This window comes from Mustela nivalis (assembly GCF_964662115.1).
Source record: "Mustela nivalis genome assembly, chromosome: 7".
Taxonomy (NCBI): Eukaryota; Metazoa; Chordata; class Mammalia; order Carnivora; family Mustelidae; genus Mustela; species Mustela nivalis.
The window spans coordinates 104,036,427-104,059,203 of record NC_139026.1 but is presented as its reverse complement, the minus strand read 5'-3'; the positions used below and the strand labels follow the sequence as shown (position 1 = coordinate 104,059,203).

The 22,777-nt window shown below is 57.4% G+C and overlaps 3 protein-coding genes across 21 annotated transcripts in view; 2 read left to right on the top strand and 1 right to left on the bottom strand.

The window, feature by feature from the left end:
• The window catches only part of NCAPD2 (non-SMC condensin I complex subunit D2), a 29,832-nt gene extending 27,263 nt beyond the window's left edge, over positions 1-2,569 (top strand). For all 5 annotated transcript variants that reach the window (XM_082742714.1, XM_082742716.1, XM_082742715.1 and 2 more), the window contains 6 exons: positions 38-132; positions 574-654; positions 745-928; positions 1,617-1,743; positions 1,829-1,990; positions 2,232-2,569. In XM_082742714.1, coding sequence (XP_082598840.1) covers positions 38-132; positions 574-654; positions 745-928; positions 1,617-1,743; positions 1,829-1,990; positions 2,232-2,317 — 735 coding nt within the window. In that variant the 3' untranslated portion in view covers positions 2,318-2,569. The remainder of the gene's footprint in view (positions 1-37; positions 133-573; positions 655-744; positions 929-1,616; positions 1,744-1,828; positions 1,991-2,231) is intronic.
• A 2,504-nt stretch (positions 2,570-5,073) lies between these two features.
• Positions 5,074-9,576, top strand: GAPDH (glyceraldehyde-3-phosphate dehydrogenase). 4 transcript variants are annotated; one of them, XM_082742707.1, is made up of 12 exons: positions 5,150-5,203; positions 5,479-5,519; positions 6,270-6,439; positions 7,239-7,338; positions 7,430-7,536; positions 7,651-7,741; positions 7,874-7,989; positions 8,089-8,170; positions 8,585-8,736; positions 8,839-8,917; positions 9,020-9,201; positions 9,318-9,576. In XM_082742707.1, the coding sequence occupies exons 4-12, from the start codon at positions 7,336-7,338 to the stop codon at positions 9,385-9,387; spliced, it is 882 nt and encodes a 293-aa protein (XP_082598833.1). In that variant the 5' UTR covers positions 5,150-5,203; positions 5,479-5,519; positions 6,270-6,439; positions 7,239-7,335; the 3' UTR covers positions 9,388-9,576. The 4 variants fall into 4 exon arrangements, with proteins under 4 accessions (XP_082598831.1, XP_082598833.1, XP_082598832.1 ...); XM_082742705.1 differs by lacking the exon at positions 6,270-6,439 and having other exon boundaries at positions 5,074-5,203; XM_082742706.1 differs by lacking the exon at positions 6,270-6,439 and having other exon boundaries at positions 5,156-5,191.
• An 882-nt stretch (positions 9,577-10,458) lies between these two features.
• IFFO1 (intermediate filament family orphan 1) lies at positions 10,459-22,694 on the bottom strand. Of its 12 annotated transcripts, none has more exons than XM_082742685.1 (9): positions 21,857-22,694; positions 17,852-17,912; positions 17,610-17,705; positions 16,800-16,940; positions 15,682-15,863; positions 15,396-15,516; positions 15,021-15,116; positions 12,471-12,601; positions 10,459-11,668 (listed from the first exon to the last, which is right to left on the bottom strand). In XM_082742685.1, the coding sequence occupies exons 1-9, from the start codon at positions 22,627-22,629 to the stop codon at positions 11,638-11,640; spliced, it is 1,632 nt and encodes a 543-aa protein (XP_082598811.1). In that variant the 5' UTR covers positions 22,630-22,694; the 3' UTR covers positions 10,459-11,637. The 12 variants fall into 12 exon arrangements, with proteins under 12 accessions (XP_082598811.1, XP_082598806.1, XP_082598812.1 ...); XM_082742680.1 differs by having other exon boundaries at positions 10,459-11,553; XM_082742686.1 differs by having other exon boundaries at positions 15,021-15,113.
• Positions 22,695-22,777: the final 83 nt, after the last annotated feature.

The window sequence follows — 22,777 nt, the reverse complement described above, 5'->3', positions numbered from 1 at the left end:
CAACACTGTCCCTATAACGTGACTCTCTCTCTCCCAGGGCAATGCGATCTATAACCTCCTTCCAGATATCATCAGCCGCCTGTCAGACCCTGAGGGAGGGGTGGAGGAAGAGCCTTTCCACACCATCATGAAGTACGTTTGCCTGGGCCCGGGAGCACATTTTTCCTGTAGCTCATCCTTAGGAATCAGACAGACCTGTGTTTGCATTTTGGCTCTGCCACTTTTTAGCTGCGTGGCCTTCAGCAGTAACTTAACCTCTCTGCATCTGCTCCTCCTCTAGCAAATGAGGCCTGGGATGCTGGCCCCTTAGTTCTTGATCGAGTTAGGCACATAGGCGTCCTCACCGCACGACAAGCTGCTTTTGTTACAAATTTTCATTCTTGGTGAACATTTCTCCAGGGGTGGGTGGACCTTTCTCTGAGGGCGCAGGAAGAGGGCAGGAGGAACTGTGAGGCAGGCATGGGCCACGGCCGAAGGGATTCTCTCCCCGGCCAGGAGGGCAACAGAAGGCTGGTGCACGGGGAGGGATGGCTGTCCCTGGGAGGTCACACGTCCACATCTCCCGTTCCTTAGGCAGCTGCTCTCCTACATCACCAAGGACAAGCAGACTGAGAGCCTGGTGGAGAAGCTGTGTCAGCGCTTTCGCACAGCCAGGTAGGCTGCTGCCCCTGGGGTAGCCCCAAGGCCGTGGGAGGAAGGATGGGCCTTTACCTCTATCCCGCGACTCCCCCCTGCCGTCTGCAGGACCGAGCGGCAGTACCGGGACCTGGCCTACTGTGTGTCACAGCTGCCCCTCACAGAGCGAGGCCTCCGCAAGATGCTGGACAACTTTGACTGCTTTGGGGATAAACTGTCGGATGAGTCCATCTTCAGTGCTTTCTTGTCGGTTGTGGGAAAGCTGCGGCGTGGGGCCAAGCCCGAGGGCAAGGTGAGCCTGGCTGCCGGGCTTGTCCTCTGCACACTGCCTGGCCCGCCTCGCCTGCCCCGGGCTGCCCTGCAGCCAATTCTGCAGTACCACCTGAGCCCAGCTCTTTTGTTTCTGCCTCCTGTTTCTTTGTCTTTCTCTCTTTTTTGAAATGGACTTCATTTTTTACAGCAGTTTTAGGTTCAAAGCAAAATTGAGTGGGAGGTATAGAACTCCTCCATATGCCCCCTACCTCCACCCACACGCACCACCTCCTCCAAGATCAATATCCCCCACCAAAGTGGCACATCTGTGACAATCGATGAACCTCTGTTGACACATCATTATCACCCAAAGTCCATAGTTTATCTTAAGGGTCACTCTCAGTGTGCATTCTGTGGGTTTGGACAAGAGTAATGTCCTGTGTCCATCATTCTAGTATCCTACAGTGCAGTTTCGCTAAGAAGTCCTCAGGGCTCTCCCACTCACTCTGTCCCCCCAACCCCCGGCAACCACTGATTTGTTTTACTTTTCCACAGTTGTGCCTTTTCCAGAACATCCTATACTTGCAGTCATGCACTGTGAACCTGTCAGCTTAGGTTCTCTCCTTGATCTGCATTTCAGTTTTCACTGTGTGTTTTCATGACTTTTTTTTTCATCATAGAAGTAACTGTGTTTCCAGGCCTGCTCTTCATGTCTTCTTCCCTTCCAGGCTATAATAGATGAATTTGAACAGAAGCTTCGGGTCTGCCACACCAGAGGGTTAGATGCAGTGGAAGACCTTGAGCTTGGCCAAGGGGGTAGCCAGAGGGCTCCATCAGCCAAGAAACCATCCACTGGTATGTGAAGCTGCCCCATGGGTGGAGAGATCCGGCCCTCCTCTGAAAGATTCCTTTTTGCGGACTCTGTCTCTGCCTTTTCTAGTCTCTAAGCGGCACCAGCATCTGGCTTCTGCAGCCTCATCAGACGGTGACTTTGTCACCCCCGAGCCCCGCCGTACCACCCAACGGCATCCAGACACCCGACAGCGAGTTTCAAAAAAGAAACCCAGAATCGTCTTCTCGAGTGATGAGTCCAGTGAGGAAGGTACGATGCTCCCTCCTGGCCTTGGCCCAGAGGGAGCGTAACTTGGGGGGTGAGGCTGGTTCTGATGGGGTCCTGCTGTATCGATTTGTCTCCACCGCCTCGCCCCGAGGTGTCTTCCCCTTGTGCCGTTTGGGTTTTGTTTCTTCTGCGTGGTCTGGAGCCATCCCACTTGTTCCCTGAGATCTACTTTTCACCATCTTTGTGACTCAGCTTTTTCTTATTCCTCCAATCCTCTGAGTAGAGCTTTCAGCAGAGATGACAGAAGATGAGACACCCAAGAAGACTACACCCATCCGCCGAGCACCTCCTCGAAGGCACAGGACCTAAGAGGTCATCTTGCCTGTTTTTATCCCTGCTGGGAAGCTTGTCTTGCTGGGTGACCTAGAAGTCCGTTGCTCTTGTAAAATACTTGTTTGCCTGTCATCTTGTCTTTTTTAACATTTAATGGTCTTTATAATGTAAAGCATTTTTCTTAAAATAGCCCAACTGAACTGAATTGAGCTGCTTTCACCGGATTGTATGTCTCCCAGTCTCCTCATTTCCTAGTGAATAAATATTTTTATATACTTTTAGATTTTCCTAGGCTTGTCTGTTTCATCTTTCATGTTAGTCCAGATGCAAGAGGCAGGGAGAGGATTATCAATTCAGAAAGAGGAGCCCAAAAGTCCTGGGGCCTATCTCAAGATCTGATAAACTCCATGCTTACCCTGGTGCCTCATCTTCCCCTTCTTGACCTCCCCACACTGCACAAGTGACAGGATTGCTGCACGGTGGCGAAGCACGGAGAGTTTAGTCTCCAGGTAGACGGGCTCCACTTGGGGACGGTTTTGCCCTCACGGGGCCATTTGGCAATGCCTAGAGATTTTTTTTGTCATCACAACCTAGATGGGAGGGATGCTCCCTATCAGCATCTAGTGGGGAGAGACCAAGGCTTTTGCTAAATACCACACAGTGAGAAGACAGACCCCACAACAGAATGATTCAGCCCAAAGCGTCAGTCAGTGGTTCCAAGGTAGAGAACCCTTCTCTAGACCCCGGGCTGGTCTTCCTGCTCCCCTCCCCCATTTGTGCTCCCCGAGCCTGTCTCTGGGACAGGGGACTGACCTGGTCTCAGGGTTGATGGAAGGTCAGCTCCCCCCCCCACCATCTGTGCAGACTGCCTACCAAGGCATCACTTTACTGTTCTAGGGTCTGTGGGAAGTCAGCCACATGCGGACACTGCTTTAGCTTGTCCACACCCTCAGCTCCCCAGGTCTGCTCTGCTGAGTCACCTGGACCATTAGGCAGTGAGCGTGCTCTCATGACAACACTGGTGTCTTTGCTGCCATGACAACAGCAGGCTGCATGGGTAATGCTCCATGGGCACCGAGCTCCCTTTTTGGCAGAAGACAGTAATGAAAAAGAACGTGTGTGCAGCAAAAGGGAAGATGGGACCTCAGACACATTCTAGGTAGTGTGGGAGCATCAAGTCCAGGGAAAGGGTTAATGGTGCTGGCTGAGCTAGGGCAGAATAGAAGGGTTAGCAGCTGAGTCCCTACCCCAGGCCCCACCAGACCACCTGTGGTGTTTCCGGCCTCCTATCACCATTAGGTGCTTTCTGGCCCTGCTCTTGGGGTTCGTGAAAAGCCTGGGAACCAACCATACACATGGCTGCCAGACAGACACAGACTTGGCTCTGGGGCCCCAAGGAGGGAGGGCAATCCTGGAAGGGTAGGGACTGCGGGGGGGGGGGGGGGGTGGTTTGCAGTCGGGGTGCCGGAGAGCGGACTCTCTGCCTTTTAAGCAAAGGTTATCACCAGGCTGGGCTAAACTTAGCCACAGGCTCTTCAGCTAGAAAAGGGGGCTGGTCTCAGGTTACGCTGGGCCAGCAAAGAGGCCCCTGGATCCCCCGCCCCCAGCACCTGCTGATGGGACTTGTCCTTTCCACCCCAATCCCCTCTAAACCCTCAAGCGTTCTGAACGCAGCCTTTCTTCCGTCCAAAGCTGGCAAACCCCGGCGCAGCGGGCCCCAGATGGGGAAGGAGAAGGGATCCCTCCTTCGACCTCGCGTGGAGCTCAGGGCCGGTTCCCACCACGTGCCCAAGACGTCCCAAATTTATCCCTCTTCTGGACTCCTCACCCTTCCCCCAACATCCCGGGGCGCGGGGCTGGGTAGGGGCGTCCCTAGCTCTGGGGCTGGCCGGCACGTCCCAGGATGGGGAGGGACTTCCGCCCTCACGTCCCGCTCTCCGGCCGGGGCTGGAAGCGGTGAAAGGGGCACTCTCTCCTGGCTCTGGCTGCACAGCACTCAGGTCTCCCAGGAGCGATTTTGTGGGAGGCCTTTGGCCTCGCGTCCATCCCCCTCCGGCCCAGCCCCGCCTCGGGGAGAGGAACTGATGCACACAGGGCCTGGTTTGTCCGCCCCAATTACCAGCCCTCCCGGCTGCCCGAGCTTGCAGGACAGCGTGACCTTCAGCGCAGAAACCGCCCCCACTCCTCAGCCATCTCCCGAGCCCTAGTTCTTTTCCAGGACCCCACTGCCCAGTGTCAGTCCAGGCCCCCGGCCCAACGAGGCCGGGAGCCAGGGCCCGGGGAGGGGGCGGTGGGGGCTGGGCAAAGCGCGGCAGGAGGCGGGCTGACCCCTCCCGGGCCTTTTCCTCTGCGGTTCCCCGCCACTACCGAAGAGCCTGGAGAAGTTCCTCAGCCTTCCCGCCTCTCAGCCTCTGAAAGAAAGGGGAGGGGGGTGGCCGCGCACAACCGCGAGGGGTCCCGGCTCCGGCTCCAATTCCCCATCCCACCAGCTCCCGAAGCCCTCCCGTTTCATCTGTGAAGCAACTTTAACGGCTCTGGCTCCGGGAGGGCTTCCGTTGTCACCAGGAGCCTGATCCTGGGGTCCACAGTCTCCAGCATGCCCACGAGTGCCATTTGCAATCACCTCCTCCACTGAGCTGGTCTCTGTCCCTTCCCCCACTCCGTCCCTAGCCCATACGCTAGGTGCGTGCACTCTGGAAGAAGCAGGCGGGTCCAAAAATTCGGGCCCGGCTACTCCCGGCTTTACGGGTGCACGTAGCTCAGGCCTCAGCGCCCTTGGGCCCCGACTGGGCGAGCCGGCGAGAGGCGGGGCCCGCGCCCCCACGCTCCGCCCAGGCACTATAAATTTGGACTGCAGCCTCCTCTGATGCTCTCTGCTCTTCCCCGTTCGACAGACAGCCGCATCTTCAGGTGCAGTGCCAGGTAAAGCTCGGCAAAGCCAGACAGAGAGGGACCTCGAGAGGCCGGGGCACGGCTCCGAAGGGGACCAGGGGCGCTCGCGGACCCGGGCGGGGCTGCGCGGCCGCTGGTCGGGCGTGCCCGGCCGGACCTCCGCATTGCAGGGGCGGGAGGACGGACGTGCCCAGGCGCGGGCTGGGAATGGAGGCCGGGGGGTGGGGGGAGGGGAGGGCAGGGCAGTGGCCGGACTGCAGCCCCCGTCCGCCCCGACTCTAATGCTCGCCTTCCTCTCCCCGCAGCCGCGTGCCCGAGACACGATGGTGAAGGTCGGAGTGAACGGGTGAGTTAGGGGATGGGGCAGGGTGCGGCCCCGGGCGAGCGGGTGGAGGACGTGGGTGCGGTGGTCCTACCCCCCCACACCACACCCGCAAGGAGAACTCAAGGTCGGCGCTCTGACCTGGCGGAGGTTCCGGCCCCAGAGAGCCTCGTGGCCCCCACCCCATTCCCGGCCGTGGCGCCTCCTGCAATGCCACCCCTGCGGGTTCGAGCGGTCCGCCGCTGTCCCGGCTTAAGAGCCATCCCCTAATCCCCCAGTCCCGGCTTCTTTCTTTGCTTTCGCGCCCTGCGGGGTCACGTGCCGGGGAGGCGCCCCTCCCCCACCAGCCTCTTCCCTCCCCACCCCCCACTTAGCGCGCGCGGCCGGGGGCTCCCGGGGCTCGCTTAGCTGGGTGCGCAGCCCGTCGGGAGGGCTCGTTTGCGGTAACCTTGCCGCCATGTTGCAACGGGGAAGGAAGTGAAGGAACCACCGTTAGGAAATCTCCCGTAGCTCCTCACTGTTCCTCCTTCCTCGCCTATGACTAAACCTCCGAGGCCTGCCTCGCTGGGGTGGAGTCGCCTCTATCCCGTCGGCCAGGTGAGGCAACGCTTCCCGCAGCCTCGCTCTCGAAAGAGCCTGACTTGAGAACCTGATCACATCCCTTAAGCTGCCAACCAAATTTCCCTCGGGGATGCTCTTCCTAGATGATCCTCTGATGAATCAGAAACGTGGGTTCAGGGGAGTCCTGTCTTGTTATTTTTTTTTCTTTCTCAGGAGAGGTGTGGTAGCTGCAGCTTAGTGCCATGTTGGGGGAGCTGAGTCATGGGTAGATAGAAATTTTCCACCACAAAATGGCTCCTGTGGCAGCAGCCCCTTACATCTCACTGGCTCTCTTCGAAGCTCTTTCCTTCCTTCGATGCCTAGAGCTGACCCAGCCCTAAAAGGCAAGGCTATAAAGGTCACTGGGAGGATTAGGTGTCGGTGAGCCTTGGGAATCCTGCCCTTCTCCCTATTCCATCTTCCAGAAATCAGATCCCCACTCCACTCTAATCTAGGGTTAAATATAGCTGCCTGACCTTTCTGCAGTTCCCGCCTGGGCTTCTACTCTCTTACTTCTCACTGCCCACCACCACCACACACACACACCTGTTGCTTCTGCTCCTAATTTCTAGAAGAGGGCTTGCAAGGACAGACATGTTAGCAAACTGGACTCCTGAGATTAGGGGGTTGGGAAGTACCCTTTTCCCCCCTCCTCTTTGCTTTTTGGAGGAAGGGATGTGCTTTCCTTGTCCAGTTAATTTCTGACCTTTACTCTTGCCCTTTGAGCTTGGTGATGCTAAGTGTGCAAGTCTTTGCTGCCCAGAGGGTGTTTCCTGAAGCTGGGCCAGACCAGTGCAAGCATTGTCAGGGCACAGATAGTGGGGGTGATAAGTGCCACGTGCCCAGACTGTGGGAGTGGCCAGACCATGCCCTGAGCTGCTGTTTCTCCTGGTGGGACTGGTAGACACTGGGAGTTGGGCAAGCGTTTGAACCTAATCACCTCTTGGGAAGGCTTCACTTATTGGCCATGCTGTCCTGGCAGGGTTGCACAGGATAAAATTAGATTTCTTGGGACTAATAGTGGCAGGGAAGTGCCATTTTCTCACCCCTGGAAGGGGATGAGTTGGCCTCAGACTGTTTTCATGCCCAGGAGGCTTTTCTCTTCTGCCCCACTCATTCCTTCCCGCCCCTTGTCTTTCTCAGATTTGGCCGTATTGGGCGCCTGGTCACCAGGGCTGCTTTTAACTCTGGTAAAGTGGATATTGTCGCCATCAATGACCCTTTCATTGATCTCAACTACATGGTGAGTGCTGCCCCTGCAGCCGTGCTAGGGAGCAGAGCCCCACTGAAGCAGAGCCCCTCACTGCCCCCTCCTCCTTTCCCCATCCCTCCAGGTCTACATGTTCCAGTATGATTCTACCCACGGTAAATTCAACGGCACAGTCAAGGCTGAGAACGGGAAGCTTGTCATCAATGGGAAGTCCATCTCCATCTTCCAGGAGTAAGTGTGGAGGAGAAACAGGAAACTGGCTCTGAGGGAGGTACTAGGATGGGGTGACCACCTTGGGTACATGGTATGTCACATCCCTAAATTTGGTGTCGTCTTACCTTATAGGCGAGATCCCGCCAACATCAAATGGGGCGATGCTGGTGCTGAGTATGTTGTGGAGTCCACTGGGGTCTTCACCACCATGGAGAAGGCTGGGGTGAGTGCCAAGGAGAGTAAAGGTGGGAGGGTGTTGACCCTGGGCTCTGGTGTAGGTGTAGTGGGAAGAATGGGGACTGGGGGCTTAGAACAGGAAAGGAGGGCCTGGCTTACAAGAACTTCTCCACTGCAGGCTCACTTGAAGGGCGGGGCCAAGAGGGTCATCATCTCTGCTCCTTCTGCTGATGCCCCCATGTTCGTGATGGGTGTGAACCATGAGAAGTATGACAACTCCCTCAAGATTGTCAGGTGAGCATGGCAGAGGGCAGAGGATTGGAGAAGTAGTCTAGTAATACTGTGTATCACAGGATGGATTTGCTTGGCCTTGACCTACCTCCCTCTTTTCAGCAATGCCTCCTGTACCACCAACTGCTTGGCTCCTCTGGCCAAGGTCATCCATGACAACTTTGGCATTGTGGAGGGACTCATGGTATGAATGATGGGGAAAGTGCCCATTGACTTCTCATCCTGGACTGCATATTTCTGCTTAGAACATGGTCCTGGGGGGCTCAGTGGGTTAAGCCACTGCTTTCGGCTCAGGTCATGATCTCAGAGTCCTGGGATCGAGTCCCGCATCGGGCTCTCTGCTCAGCGGAGAGCCTGCTTCCCTCTCTCTCTCTCTGCCTGCCTCTCCATCTACTTGTGATTTCTCTCTGTCAAATAAATAAATAAATAATCTTTTTTAAAAAAAGAAGAAGAACATGGTCCTGGGCTGGGGGTAGCCACAGAGGTTTCAAGGTCAGGTGACTCTGTCCCTTAATTCTTCCCAAGGGTGGGTGACATGAGTACTGTGTAGGCCCTCACTCCTGCCACCTCCCCCATCCTCCCCCCACCCTGTTTCCAGACCACCGTCCATGCCATCACTGCCACCCAGAAGACTGTGGACGGCCCCTCTGGGAAGCTGTGGCGTGATGGCCGAGGGGCTGCCCAGAACATCATCCCTGCTTCCACTGGTGCGGCCAAGGCTGTAGGCAAGGTCATCCCTGAGCTGAATGGGTAAGGTGCCTTGCTGCTTTTCTACCCTAGGGACTTGGTGAGGGGGGTGGTGCAGTGCAGAGGCAGAGGAATGGTGCTGAGCCCGATTCCCCTTGTCTGTAGGAAGCTCACTGGCATGGCCTTCCGTGTCCCCACCCCCAACGTGTCTGTTGTGGATCTGACCTGCCGCCTGGAGAAAGCTGTAAGTGTGGGTTGGAAGAGGTGGCAGGCTAGGGATTGGGGGTGGTGGGGGGAGAATAGCAAGATTGGAACTTGGATAAACCTCTCATTTTTACCTTGTTAGGCCAAATATGATGACATCAAGAAGGTGGTGAAGCAGGCATCAGAGGGCCCCCTTAAGGGCATCCTGGGGTATACTGAGGACCAGGTTGTCTCCTGCGACTTCAACAGTGACACCCACTCCTCTACCTTCGATGCTGGGGCTGGCATTGCTCTCAATGACCACTTTGTCAAGCTCATTTCCTGGTATGTGGGGTGCCGTGGGGGGTGACGGTTGGAGCAACAACTAGAAAAGTGACTAGAGTCTGGCGCCCTCTGGTGCCCAGTGTGGGGAAATAGCCTTTCACTCCTTGATCTTCCAGGTATGACAATGAATTTGGCTACAGCAACCGGGTGGTGGACCTTATGGTCCACATGGCCTCCAAGGAATAAGAGCCCCCTGAACCACCAGCCCCAGCCAGAGCAAGAGGAAGAAAGAGGCCCTCAGCTGCTGGGGAATCCCTGCCCCAACTTATCCCCTAAAACACTGAGAATCTCCCAACCTCCACTGTTTCCATCCCAGACCCCCTGAAGAAGGGGAGGGGCTTGGGGAGCCCTACCTTGTCATGTACCATCAATAAAGTATACTGTACCCAGCCAACTCCTTGGGCGTTTTAGCTTTTTCCAGTGTCTGGGATAAAGGGAGCTATGCTGAGTGCCAAAAGAAATCAATCTTGCTGACAGTACCCAGGGACGGCCTAGCACACTCCAACCAGGTGTGAACTCTGCCAGAGGTCTTGGGCCTAACAGGAGCATCCCTCCCAAAGGTATAAGCACTGCATTCACTTCCAAGGGCCATTGGTCTTGGCTTTGGCTCAGTATCCCTCCAAGGCCCATAGGTGCTGCATGACTGAGATGTGATCCCTTTAGAGGACAGGTGGTCTTGTCACCAGATGACCTGGTGCCTCTGTCTGAAAGCTGTTCTGTTTGCAGCCAACTGAAGGGTAACCTTGGCACAGGAAGTCAGGGCTTTGGAATTGGCCTAGCAAGTCTCGTGGCCTTGATTGGTTACCAGGCCACTCTGGGGCAGAGCCCTAGTAATGTGGAGGACAGCTGAGTGCCAGGGGACAAACTCCACTCTGCCTCCCAGCTGTGAGGTCTGGCCTAAGTTTCTTGCTTTATGTGCCCTAGTTATTCCCATCTGTAAAATGATAGGCCAGTGCCCAGGTCTTCTAGGAGGATTCTGTTTGGTCAGCTGTGTAAGCACTGTACTCCATGATCAGGAAAATGAGGTGAACCTCCACCTCTAGGACTTAAGAGGGGGTGTGAAGGGGATTAGTGCTGTCCTGCAGGGGAAGCTTGGGGCAGAAGCACAGGCTACCCCATATATAAGACTGAATTTACATACAACCTCCTAGGCCTGGCCTTTCACCTGCTTGTGAGGGGAAGAAAAGCAGGCCGCAACTCCCAGAATGGATTGCGTACCTACCACCAGAAAGTGCTTAAAACAGGGACACCAAAGTGTTCAATAAATACTCTCCAGTTTGATTATTATTAAAGATTACATTCCAATGTCCGCTCGGCAGTCAGGCTGACACCTCATTCGCGTGTCCCTAGTTTCTAACAAGCTTTTCCAAGTCTGGGACATCTCAGCCTGTTGCTCTCAGTGTGTGACCAAGAGGGAGACAGCACATCTTCAGCTGATACTGGAAGAGACTGAGACCCTGAGTGCACACGCACGTGCTCACACAACTCACACACACGCACATGTAGCTTCACTTTTTTCTCTGCCACTCAGTGCTGACTGGGAAACGAGCAAGGGATTCTGTCTCTCTCCCTCCATGATGCTGCACCAGTCAGCTCCAGAATCCACCCAGCTCAGGGTGGGGGCACTGAGACCCCTGAAGGCAGGCACTGTCCTGGGGAAAGGATCGCAGCCAGGGCACTGCCATCCACAGGCAAATGGCCCTGAGCACTTGGAGGGAGGAGGGAGCGCGCCCTGCCCATTCTGTCCTTCCACCTGCAGGGCGGAGCGAGGCCCTCTCCCACACACAGCCTGGGTTCCACAAGCCATGCAATGTCTAGCCTCATCCACCTCATACCGGTGCCTGGGCCAGTTAGCACCAGTACAGAATCAGACCGTAAACGGGCTTGAGGCCACAGAACTGGAAGGAAGATCTGACAATCACATTCCTTACTCAGAGGAGAAAGTAAGGGGCCATGATCACTGGCAGCATTTTAGAGATGAGAAAGTAGCAGACACCCACACATGAAGGCAGGAGAGCCCCTGCTGTGGGGGAAGTTGCCTGGGATGGTCCAGCTAAGCCTTGCTCCAGACACCTTAGAAACCTGGAGGCCAAGGCTAAAGGCAGGAAGCCCAAGGGAGGAGTGCCCCAGTCCCCAGGGGCGAGGCTTGGTGCAGTGGGACGGATAATATTCCCCTCTGTGAAACCCCCACCCCTCCCCTCGGTGAGTTCCCAGCAGGGTGGGGCCCTAGGGCTCCAAGCTGGAGGTAGGTCCCTATCTCATGGAGCTATCAGATGAGACATCACGATCGGAGTCCTCAGCTTCGCTTGGCGGCGGCGGGTCGCTAAGCGGGACCGCAGTGAAAGCAGGAGACTTTCTAGAAAAAAACACCAGCTGTCACCTTGGGGCAGGCAGGAATCCTGACGAGGCTGGCTAGCATTCCTCTCTTCCTTGGCCTTATTCTTGGGCAGGCTGGTGAACACCATCTCTGATGAGGACAGGTGGGTCACAGAGGTGAGGATGGAGGCAAGGTGAGGGAAGCGGGGAAGGGGAGGGAAAGCTCTTGTACCCCACCGTGATGGGGGATATGGTCCCTGTCTTTATCCTGGGGACTCTGGGAGGCTCAGAGTTCAAAAATATCTCAGATCACAGGGGCACACCTAGGTGGCTCAGTCACTTAAGCATCTGACCTTGATCAGGTCAGGATCCCTGGGTCCTGGGAGTCTGCTTCTCCCCCTCCCGCTGGCCCTCCCCCCACTCATGCTTTCTCTCTCTCTCTCAAATAAACAACATCTAAAAAAAAGATCTCATACCACAGTATGAGAGATGTTGCCTGAGTCCCAACTGCACAGGCCAACTGCATAAAGCTTGCCCCAGCTTTTTGTCCATCTGTAGTATTTTGGGGACTTTTAAAAATTTACTTCTTTGTAGAGGCAGAACGTACACAGGGCCAAATGCACAAACTATGGCCCTGACTTTAGATACAAATCCGCCACCACACCTTTTCTGTTCCTCGGCAGTTCTGAGCTGCTTCTGACCAGGGAACCCCCGAGGCTGGTGGTACTAGGAGATTTGGGCCATCCAGCCATGAACAGACACACACCCATCACCCCACCACTGAGGGACAGAAGGCCAGGGGGCCAGGCCGGACATGCAGGGTGCCCCTCCCAAGAGCCCCATGTCCAGATGGGACTGACCCTCAGGCTGTTCAGGACCAACCCACCACATTCCCTCCCTGCATGGGCCCCTGGTGGAAGACATGGTGGAAGACCTCCAGGGCCGGTCCTCACCGGTCTCCCGACTGCGTGATGAGCCGGCGGCAGGTCTCCATCTGCACGTCCAGTCCCCGCTTCATGCTGCACATCTCCATGTACTCATGCAAGTGCCGGTTCATGTCATTCTTGGCCGTGGCCAGCTCCAGCTGTGGCGGGGAGGGGAAGGGCCCTGCAAGTCAGCAGGGCCCCGGCCTGTACCCCTAGGAGGCGAACATGCCAAGAACACTGCGGGGGGAGGGGAGGGGGTCCTGGGCGCCCATGGGCAAGGCCTCAGATTTAAAAATCAGTCTTCCCAGCAGGAGGGGACCCCCTGTACTGTCATTACATCTAGCTTTCCCGGGCATCTTTGCCTGCAGAGGAAGGCACGGGTCTCTGCCACGGGCCTGCCTTCTTGCAACTGATCCTCCCTGATGACAGGAACCAAAGTGCGGGCAGGACAGAGAGCCCGGGGCAGCTGTCCACGCAGCCTGGCTCCCTCCCTGGGCTTCCTGCGTGGCCCCTGTGCACCACTGCACCCCGTCTGTCTCCCTCACTCATTCGGGTGCTTCTGGAAGGCCGGCCATGGCTTATTCATCTCTGCCTGCACAGGCCCAGCACCACGCTGGGTGACTTAGAGAACTTCTTGACAAGCCTCGTGTCACAAAGGAGAAGACCCGCCTGAGTGGCTCAAAGAGGGTCGATCCTCCCCAGAGGGCTCTCTGGGCTCTCATCTCTCCTGTGAGCCATTCGCAGCATTTCACTGAAAGGCTGTGGCCACACCCAGTGCCCCAATGGTTAGATGTACCCCGATTCAAGAAAGGTTCCATGGTGAAAATGTGGGCTCAGAGATCAAGGAAAAAACGGCCTCCCTGGCAAAGGTAGGGCTGAGAGGCAGGGCGAAGGCGGGAAAGATCTGGGCCAGAGACAATCTTGGTCTCTCTTTGTTTTGGGTACAAAGGACAGGGGGCCAAACAGAGAGGCTGAATAAAACTACTGGGCGGTGATCTGCTGGACTGCCCCAAAGCAAAGATAAAGGGTAGGAAACTCCCCGTGAATAATCCGAACTGGAAAGAGGAAACCACCCAGAACTAATCCCAACTGGACAGGGAGAGGATGGGAACTCAGAGAAAGAAGTAAAGGGGTCACAAGGCCCGCCAGAAGAGATGGTGGCGCCGGTGGGGCAGGAGCCCTAGTGGGCACAGCTCACACAACAGCCAGGGTTCCAGAGCCAGGCCATGAGGGCGGGTCATGCGACTGCTCCGTCAGAAAGACAATAGAGGTCACTCACCCGCTCTTGTGAGGGCTGGCCACTGCCACCACCCCAGCTTCTCCAGCTAAGGAGAGCAGGAGGGGAAGGGGCCAGCTGCCAGAGCCCGTCACCGGCGAGGACAAAAAAGACAGAAATGAAGCAAGTATATTCTACCCAAAGGCAAGGCTAGGACCGCCACCAGTTGCCTCTACCCATGTGTATGGGTCCCCTTCACACGTGAGGGAAGGGAGCCACCACAAGCCAGGAGGCACCCAAGAGCCTCCACCGAAACCCCCAGCCTCGCTGTGAGACTGGAGGGCAGGGCAGGGCTTCAGCTCAAGAGACTGGAAGGAGGCAGGATGGCAGGAATTCCCTCCCACCTTCCATGAGTCACCAGGGCCAGCAGCATACCCAAAGCCCCCTGTTAGCTCTCAACACCTCTCCTAAAGCCATCCTCCTGCAGGACAAGAGGGAGCCTGCCAGATGGGTGTCCTGAGTGGACAGAAAGTGGCTCTCCCCTTCCCCTCCTCCGTGGGGAGCAGACACCTGGCTGCTGCCTTTAAAACTCAGCCCGTCTGCCTGTGCAAGAAACAAAAGCAGGTTCAGCTTCAAGGAGCAGGACCAAGTGATGTGTGTTGGGAGAACGCGCAAGTAGGAAAATCACCTGTCGGTCCCTTCTCAAAATGCCAGCAGTGTGAGAGCAGCAAGGGCATAAATAGGCCACAGGGGCTTAAAGAGAGGCCAAGAGTTTCAGAAGCCCAGGGGCCTCTTCCCCACGCCAGGGTGCTCAGGGCTCCAGGAAGGGCTCTCTCCAGGAGTGGGAGGCTGCTGAAAACAACATCCTGCCCCACCGCCCTGCAGCTGCCACAAAGCCGCCCTTGGGCCTGCACATCTAGCTCCAGCTTAGAGCCCTAGTTTCCCTTCCCCACTCGGGAAGATTCCTCCAGGCTAGGGAAGGACCACAGAGGTTCCTCCGTCAGGTGAAGGGCTGAGCTGAAGAAACAGCAGAGTTCGAGTCCACTCAGTGGCCTCTGCTATGGCCCTGACAGTAGGAAAACTAATAAGCACTATAGCGCCAGGCAGAAAGCCTCCCAGGCTGACAGCCCCTGCCCTCAGCTCCTTGCGGGCCTCATTTCCTCCGATCTTCAGACAAGCCTGTGAGCAGGCAGGATCGACAAATGAAGAAACAGGCTCAGAGGGTGCAAGCAGCCCATGAGCAGTTGCAAGTGACAGGGCTGAGACTGGAACCCAAATCTGCCTGCCGGCCCCCTGCGCAGAGCGAGGTCTTAAGGCCCCTCCCCCACAAGAGAAAGTGTCTGGGGTCCCCCCAGCCTTACCTCTATCTGGTCAATGGTTTCCTGATATTCCTTCTCCCGGGTTTTGAACAGGGACTCCGTATCTTTAATCACCTTCTCCAAACTGTCTTCCTGCTGCTGGAGCAAAAAGGAAAGCAAGGACGGGGAGGCCAGTGGGGAGGGTGGGATGGGGGCATTGCACAGGGCCAAGGTGGGGAAGAGAGAGAGTCCTGTTAAAGGAAGCTGGAGACAGCCCAGAGAAAGGAGAAAGGACGAGGGGAGACGCAGGCAGAGGATGAAGGCCACAGAGGGGAAGCAGCAAGGAGTGCAGGGAGCAGAGGGGAGGGAGGGCACAGGCGGCCAGCTGGGGGTCTGGGCAGGACTGGCAGGGGCCCTGAGGCTGGGAGGGGCCGTTACCTCTCCCTGTGCCTCTGCGGCTGCCATGGCATAACCTGAGAAATCCTCCCAAAGCAGCAGGGTCTCCTCAGTCTCCTCCCAAGTCAGGCTGTCACAGTCGTCCTCAAAATCATACTCCCTCCTAGAGACAGGGAGCCCGCCGTCAAGGAGGGCAGGGGCTTTTCTTCGGGCAGCAGCAGGCCGCTGTCGGGGCGTTGGGCAGGGCACGGGGTGGGGATGCCTCCGGCCTCGGGGCAGGGGTGCCGCTGAGGGGCGGGCCTGCGGGCCTGCGGGACTCGGGACTCACAGCTGGCTGAGCATGCGCTGCATCTCCTCGTTGATGCTGAGGGCTGTGCTCTCCTCCTCATCCCCATCGGGCTGGCGGGGCCCGTCACTCTCCGACAGGGAGGTGTCCTCCTCGATGGCAGCCTTGCGCTCCCGCTTCCGCCCCCCCATGGATGGGACCTTAATGGGAGACAAGTGCAGAGACTACAGAGACGAGGCCGGGTGCGTGAGGAGAAGGGCAGGTGGGCAGGTGGGCGCCGGCGGTGGGGGGGGTGGGGGGGAGGGAGAAGCGTGAATCAGCGGGAGGGCAGAGTGGACAGAGAGAGAAGACACAGTTACAACGACAGGAACAGACACCGGAGTTACCGAGAGACAGGCAGACACACACGGATGGGGGCAGGGCTGCAGACTGAGAAGGAAGAAAAAGGAGAAACAGAGAAAATAGGGCAGTAAGATCAGGAAAGAAATGGCCCGGGGCAACCACATCAGATGTGCAAAATGGCTACAGAGGATTTATTTTCTTAAAAAAAAAGAAAAAAGAAAAAAAAAAAGTCCTTTCTAATGAAATGACCAAACTGAAAGGAAAAGTTTTGGGCTGCAAGGAGGTGTATACAAAGGAAAGTCTGAATCACACATCCAGATCTGGAAAGTCGGAGAAGGGGCAGAAAGAAATGAAGCAAAGGGGAAAGAGCAAGGAGAACAGAGACAGGAGTAAAAATCTGGGCCCAAAAGCCCAGTGGGTCAAAACTGAAGGCCAAAGGCCTAGGTGACTTAGAAACTGGGACTGGGACATTAAAAAGCCTGCATGAGAGCAAAACTAACCAGCTTCTTCTGTGGAGAAAGCAAGAGAAGATGAAAGGAAGAGAGGAGAGGAGGCGGACAGAGGAGAGAGAGGGGGAGGGGAGAGATGGCGTTAGAGACGGCTTTCGAACCTTCTCTTCAGAGGCTGTTTCTTGCCCCCCAGCCTAGTCCCACTGAGGGGCCCCGGTGCCAGGGTGAGGCCCCCAAGAAGGAGGGGCCGGCGCTGACCCGGGGGGCAGGGGCAAGGGGGCTCTAGGCCGGCGCCCCTCCCGTGAGGAGCTGAGGCACTGGGCAGGTGCCACAGGGGCCGGGGGCCTGGGAGCAGCCCCGCCCCCTCACCTGGAACATCTTGATCATATCCTCGCAGTTGCGTTGCTGAGCCACGTCACACAGTTTGGCGGTGATGTCGATGCGGCGACAGATGTCCATATCTACCTTCATGGCCTTTTCTTGGATCTTCGTGTCCAGCTCAGACAGGTTCTGCCCAGGGAACACAGGGCGCGGTAAGACAAGGCCCAGTGAGAGCCTCAGCCTTCATGTCACACACTGCTGCTGTGTGTCACTCTTCCTGGATGCCCTCCCCACAGCATTCCCACGCTGCGCAGGCCACGGGCCCCCTGGTCGGAGGGGGAGCCCTAGAGTGCACGGCCCAGAACCTGCAGGGGCTCCACCCAGAACTTATGCTTCCAGAGAGAGAGCCCATTTGGAGCTCCAAGAGTGGAGGAAGTAGTGCACGAAGAAGAATGGCTACCACTTATTCAGTACGAAGTCAGGGCCAGCACGCCCCTAAGTGCATTCTCATCTCTGGACTTGCCCTGCAAGGTACACGCCCTTATGACCCCATTCCACAGAGAAGGGGGACAGAGCAGAGCAGTGACGGAATGCAGAAAGCCCCCCCTGCAGGCCGGTGGCAGAGTGGGGATCTGGGTCCTTAACTGCAGCTTAGGGCCTCCAGGAACGACGAAGGCCATACTGCCCCCTGCACAGGACACCCACACCAAAGCTTCGGTTCCTGCCTTTCCTCTTGAACAGGTATGGGGGTGGGGGAGCAGCGCGGCGTGGTGGGTGAGGGCTGTGGCCAGGAGAGCCACAGGCCCAGACCAGAAAGGCCTGCTCTGCTGGTGCCAGGCATGAGGGGGCCGCACTCACGTTGCTCATGAGCCCCTTGAAGACCACGAGCTCAGCCTTCAGCTGCTCCACCTTCATGGCCAGCTCCTCCTGGCAGGCATCAGCCTCCTGGGCTTCCTGCAGTCAGGGAGAAAGCCCCATGAGTGAGCCATGCCGCCCATGCGGGGGGGCAGGTAAGGACACAGAAGGGCCAGGAGAGGACTGGGCCGGGGGCCAGTGACAGGGTGAGGGGACACGGCAGGGACGGCGGGGGAAGCCCTCACCTCCTGGAGCTCGTTCACTCGCTCCTGCAGCTGTACCCGCACAGTGTACTCCTCTTCCCACCTGGCAGACATGGGGGACAGGGAGGGAGCCTAGGTGTGGGGTCCTGCACTGCCCCACCCCTGCGGCTCCTTGCGCACCCCCCACCGCCACTTTCACTTAGGGCTCTCTCTCTCTAGCTCTGCTGCCCTCGGTGTACAGGAGCCGTGGGCAGGACTAGCCGGCCGGCTGCAGCTGTCGGGTGGCTCCACACTTCCTGGCACGCCAGCTGTCTTCCTGGAACCTCCGGGCCACGCCCCAGGAGTTGTACTTAAGAGCAACCACAGCACCTGTCCCACTTGGGCTCTGGCTCAGCCAGCTGCCCAGCTGGCCTCCTCCCCTCTCATGCCTGCGCCAGACCCCCAGGCCCGCTGGCCCAGCCCCCCACCTTTGGGGGCCCAGATCCGGTCTCCCGCCTCCTGCCCGCTCCAGCCCAGGGCTCCTCTAGCCCGCTGCCCTGCTGCTTGTGGTGCCATTTCACTGGGGAGAAGCAGCTGCAGGACACACGCCACAGCAACAAGGTTGGTCAAGAGCCTGATAGGAGACACTCGAAGTCTGTCCCCTCGCAAAGGTCCAGAAACTGCTCCCCCCAACCCGGAGCCCCTGTACGGGAGCCCTGGAGAGGAGACGGGCCTGGCCCTGAACCATGAAAGCAGTGGAAAGCAGGAGCCTGCGGGGTCCCGGGCACCTAAACACCGAGGGCGAGGGCAATCAGAGTAGGAAAAAGAGCCTCATTCATCCGCTGGGTGGGAACTAGCAGCGGCATCCCCTATGCTCCAGGATTCTGAAACTAGGAGCACAAGCAGCTAAGAGAACCCCCTGACTACCCCCTTGCTATGCAAGGCCAGGGCTTCCACTAGACAGGAGTCCACAGCAAGCCAGTGCACAGGTCATGGTGCAGCAGAGGCAGAAGGGCCGTGCTGGAGTGGAACGCTGCAGGAGGACTCAAGACTCGAGGCCTGGGCTGGCAGAACTTCTCAGACCCCACTCAGACAGCCTATCACCTCCTGCCACTTCTTACAGGCTCAGAAAGGAGGGCACGGTACCATGAGACACACTGCAGGATCAGAAAGGTGGCCAGAAGCCACAGAGAGAACGGCAAGAAAATGAAAGCCTGACGGAGCAGATTCTGCAGACGTGGGACTCTATCCTCCCTGCCCCACCTCCATCTCTCCCCCCCCCTCGCCCTCTTCTCCCCACTGGGCTCTGCCCACAGCCTCTTCCCTCCAAGCCCTCCTGCTCCTCACTGGGCTCTGCACTGCAGTGCTCCTAATAATAACTCCCCAACGTCACCCACTGCCCCTCCTGCCTGGGCAAGGGAGAGGCAGCCGGTTCAGCCACTACCAGGCCAGCCTGCCATGCAGCCCAGCTTCCCGGACTCTTTGCTCTCTGCTCCCCACCCCCATCCCTGCTGCCCCCACGTCCTTCCTCCTTTTGCTCTGGTATTCTCCCTCTGACGGTCAGGGCCGGTGAGAGGTCCCAGAAGCATCAAGTAAAACAGTTTCACAGTTCAGACATATTTATCTTTCCTGGGCCTGTGGTTTCTTCATTGACAACCTGAAGCCATGGGACGCAGTGCCGTCATACCCTGAGTCCGTAAGCCCCTGGAGGAAGCAAGCCTGGCAAGGGGACAGCGACCCTGGGCAAGATGCATTGGGAAGGGCAGAAAGCAGCAAATTCCAGTAGAAATTTAAGTAAGGAAGTTAGGGGCGGATTGAGATGAACAAAAATATTACAGTGTTTTAAAAAAATCTGAAAATAAATTGCCTGGAAGCTTACTAGAATTCTTTAAGATTTATTTATTTATTTTTAGTAATCTCTACACCCAACGTGGGACTCGAAATCACAACCCTGAGATCAAAAGTCACATATGCTCCTGACTGAGGCAGCCTGGCACCCCTGGAAGCTTACTAGAACTCTATTGTTTTGCAGCCAGACTTTCCCACAAACAGGTTCCTTCTGACCTCCATTCCAATCTGGTCTCACTTTCAAGGTTCCCTTGACAGGGTAGAATTTGAGCAATTTCCATGTGTTCTACCTTCACTAAAGACCTCCCTCCTAAATAAATGGTACCCTCGAGCAAAGTGAGGAAGCAGGGGCCATTCCCACACTGGAAGCCAGAGGCCAGGATGAAGGATGAAGCGGTCCACCCAAGGTGGCACACAGCAGGGGAGCTGAGAACAGAACCCAGGAAGCCTCAGCTCCTTCCCAGTTCAGTGCTCAGGCTATACCCATGCCTTCCGGGCCACAGACAGGAGCTACGGTATTTTCAAGGGAACAGAACGAGGGCACAGGATCTGGGGTGGAAGAATGAGGAACCGCCAGTGTCACGTACCACACACCTCTAGCTGCGGGGCCCTCTGCACAGCAGCGTGCTGCAGAGCGATGAGCTCACCAGTCCCCAAGGAATAACTCTCTGCTGCCCTGGACGGCTGGACCAAGGACAAACACTCTTTCAGTTAAAGAAAAACAAATACCCGAGAACAGCAGCTGTTTCTATGGTTAGGCATTCCAGAACTGTGTTCGGCCACTGACCATTGTTAATTAACTCCTGCAGGGACAGGGGCTGGGGCAGGGACTGGGGCAGGCTGGTTCTGGGGGCAGGTGAATGATGGCTTTAGAACTGAGACTCCCAAAGCACTTATAACGTGGGCTACGTATGACGAAGGAAGCCAGCATGAAGAAAGACTCAGCGTCAGAAAGTATGCTTATCTGCAATCTGCTAGACTCTGGCTGGTTACAGCTCCCTGAAGGCTGCCCCCAGACCCAGGGCTAAGCTCCCGAACATTCAGCCAAGCCCCAGCTGACGCCCCAGCTTACACACCAGTATCTGCCACACAGGGCTGCCTGGGTAGTTCCCAAGCCTGCCCACAAGGGGTCAGAGGAGCCAATGAAGAGGTTAAACCTGATGGCTCCCAAAATAAAGCCTCCTCCAGACCTGTCATCTTCCTCCTCAACCACGGCATCCGGTGCTTCTTCCTAATGGCCTGGGTTCTCAGGCCTCTAAGGATATACAGCCAGCACCAGCATCACGTCCCTTCTCCTGGGACCTGGCTGCCCTGCCAGTTCCCCGAAGAAAGCGAAATCCTCATCCTGGGTCAGCACCGGGCCTGCCCCCAGCTGCCTTATACTCACAGGGTGTGTCCAGATTCTCAACTTTTCCGCGCACTCGGTTCCTCTGCTGGCTTCACTCACATTTCGTCATCCTTTGGCTCCTTGCACTTTCACAGATCCACCGCACCACCCCCCCTGCAGCTTCCACAAGCCCTATGAGGACCAGCAATCCCTTCCCCTTTCCCTAGGGAATTCCTTTCCCCTTATCTCTTTACTTTTCTTTTTCTGACTTACTCTAAGCAATGTTCCGAGGTCCCAGAGCCCTTCCTGTGGAACTGGAGTAGGCACCCAGTTTCCATCAGCATCACCTTGGGAAACCCAGAGCAACAGCAGGATCGCCCACTGGGAGATGCAGCACCCCCCCCCCACCCTTCTAATTTCACTTAGACTCCCAAGTGAAAGCTATATCCTGATCTCTTACTTTTGATCTGTATGCGGCATCTATCACAAAACTGCTCTGAGGGCTGAGCTGGGAGAGGCTAAGTAGTACCCCAGATGTCTACCCTGAGGTAGACGTGAGTCCCTTTCACAGGGCACACAACCCCACGGTGAACCCAGTCATCCAAACACTGCAGCCTAGATGAGACAGAAAAGCCACAAGAAAAATATGTATGCCCCACAGTACGCAGCTCTGAGGATCCTTCTTCCGGTCACCAGTGCGACTTCTGCATTCCCTGTGGATTCCGGACTTCCTGTACCCAATGCCGTCTGTCTACTTCCAAGCTCCTCCTAACACAGCAGGAACTTTACTCTCATCTTACTCCTCCCTATCTCCTCTCCCGGCCCCACACCTGGTCCCGGCCCCATGTGTGTGCCATGACACTGAGCCCCGTCCCCCCTTCCCGGTCCCCTACCTCCGCTTGTACTCGTCCCGCTCGCGCTTCACTTTAGCCAGGACGTTGTAGAGCGCGCGGATCTCGGGGGTGATGGTGTCGATCTGGACGCCCACCCCGTCGGGATGCACCCACGACAGGCCAGGCCCTTGCACCAGCGTGGGCTCCAGTCCCGGCCCCAGCCGGCGGGCGTGAGAGAAGGACCAGATGGTGCCGGGCATGAAGCGGGCAGACGAGGAGTAGGAGGTGGAGGTAGAGGTGGAGGGCGACGAGTGGCAGGCCGCGGAGGGCACGAGGGGGCTGGCTGGCGAGCGCGCGGGCGACCCCAGCACCCGCGCCGAAGGGGTGCAGACGGCGGCGGGCCGGGCGCTCAGGGGCAGCCCCAGGGGCCGGATGGGGCTGACGAAGCCGGTCTGCACGGCCTGGTCGCGGCGAGCCAGGCCCCGCCGGCCCTGCTTACCCTCCTCCAGCGCCTGCTGCAGCTGCTTCTCCAGCAGCCGGTTGCGGCGCTCCAGCTCGTGCACTTTGGCCAGGAAACAGCGGAACCGGAGGTTCAGGGTCTTGAGCACGTTGATGTTGGAGCCCAGGTCGTTGCGGAGAGCCATGGCGGCCGGGGGCGCCGGGCCCGGGCCAGGCGGCGAGTAGGCAGCCGGGCCGGGCGGGGCGAGTGGCGCTGGGGACACGTCCCCTCCCCCGGCGAAGTGGTCGCCTCCCAGAGGGTCCCCCAGCGGCCCGGCCAGGCCCTGCTGCTCCTGCTGTAGGAGAAAGAGGTTGGGGCCGAATAACGGATTCATGGCTGCGTCTTCTGCCGGGAGACAGGGACCGCTACAGAAGCAGGGATGGAGGGCGAGGGAGAAGAGCCAATAAGGCGCCAGGAGGACGCGAGGGGAACCAATCAGAATGCCCGGCGGAAGGGGCAGAGGTCAGGGGGCGGGGCGGGGC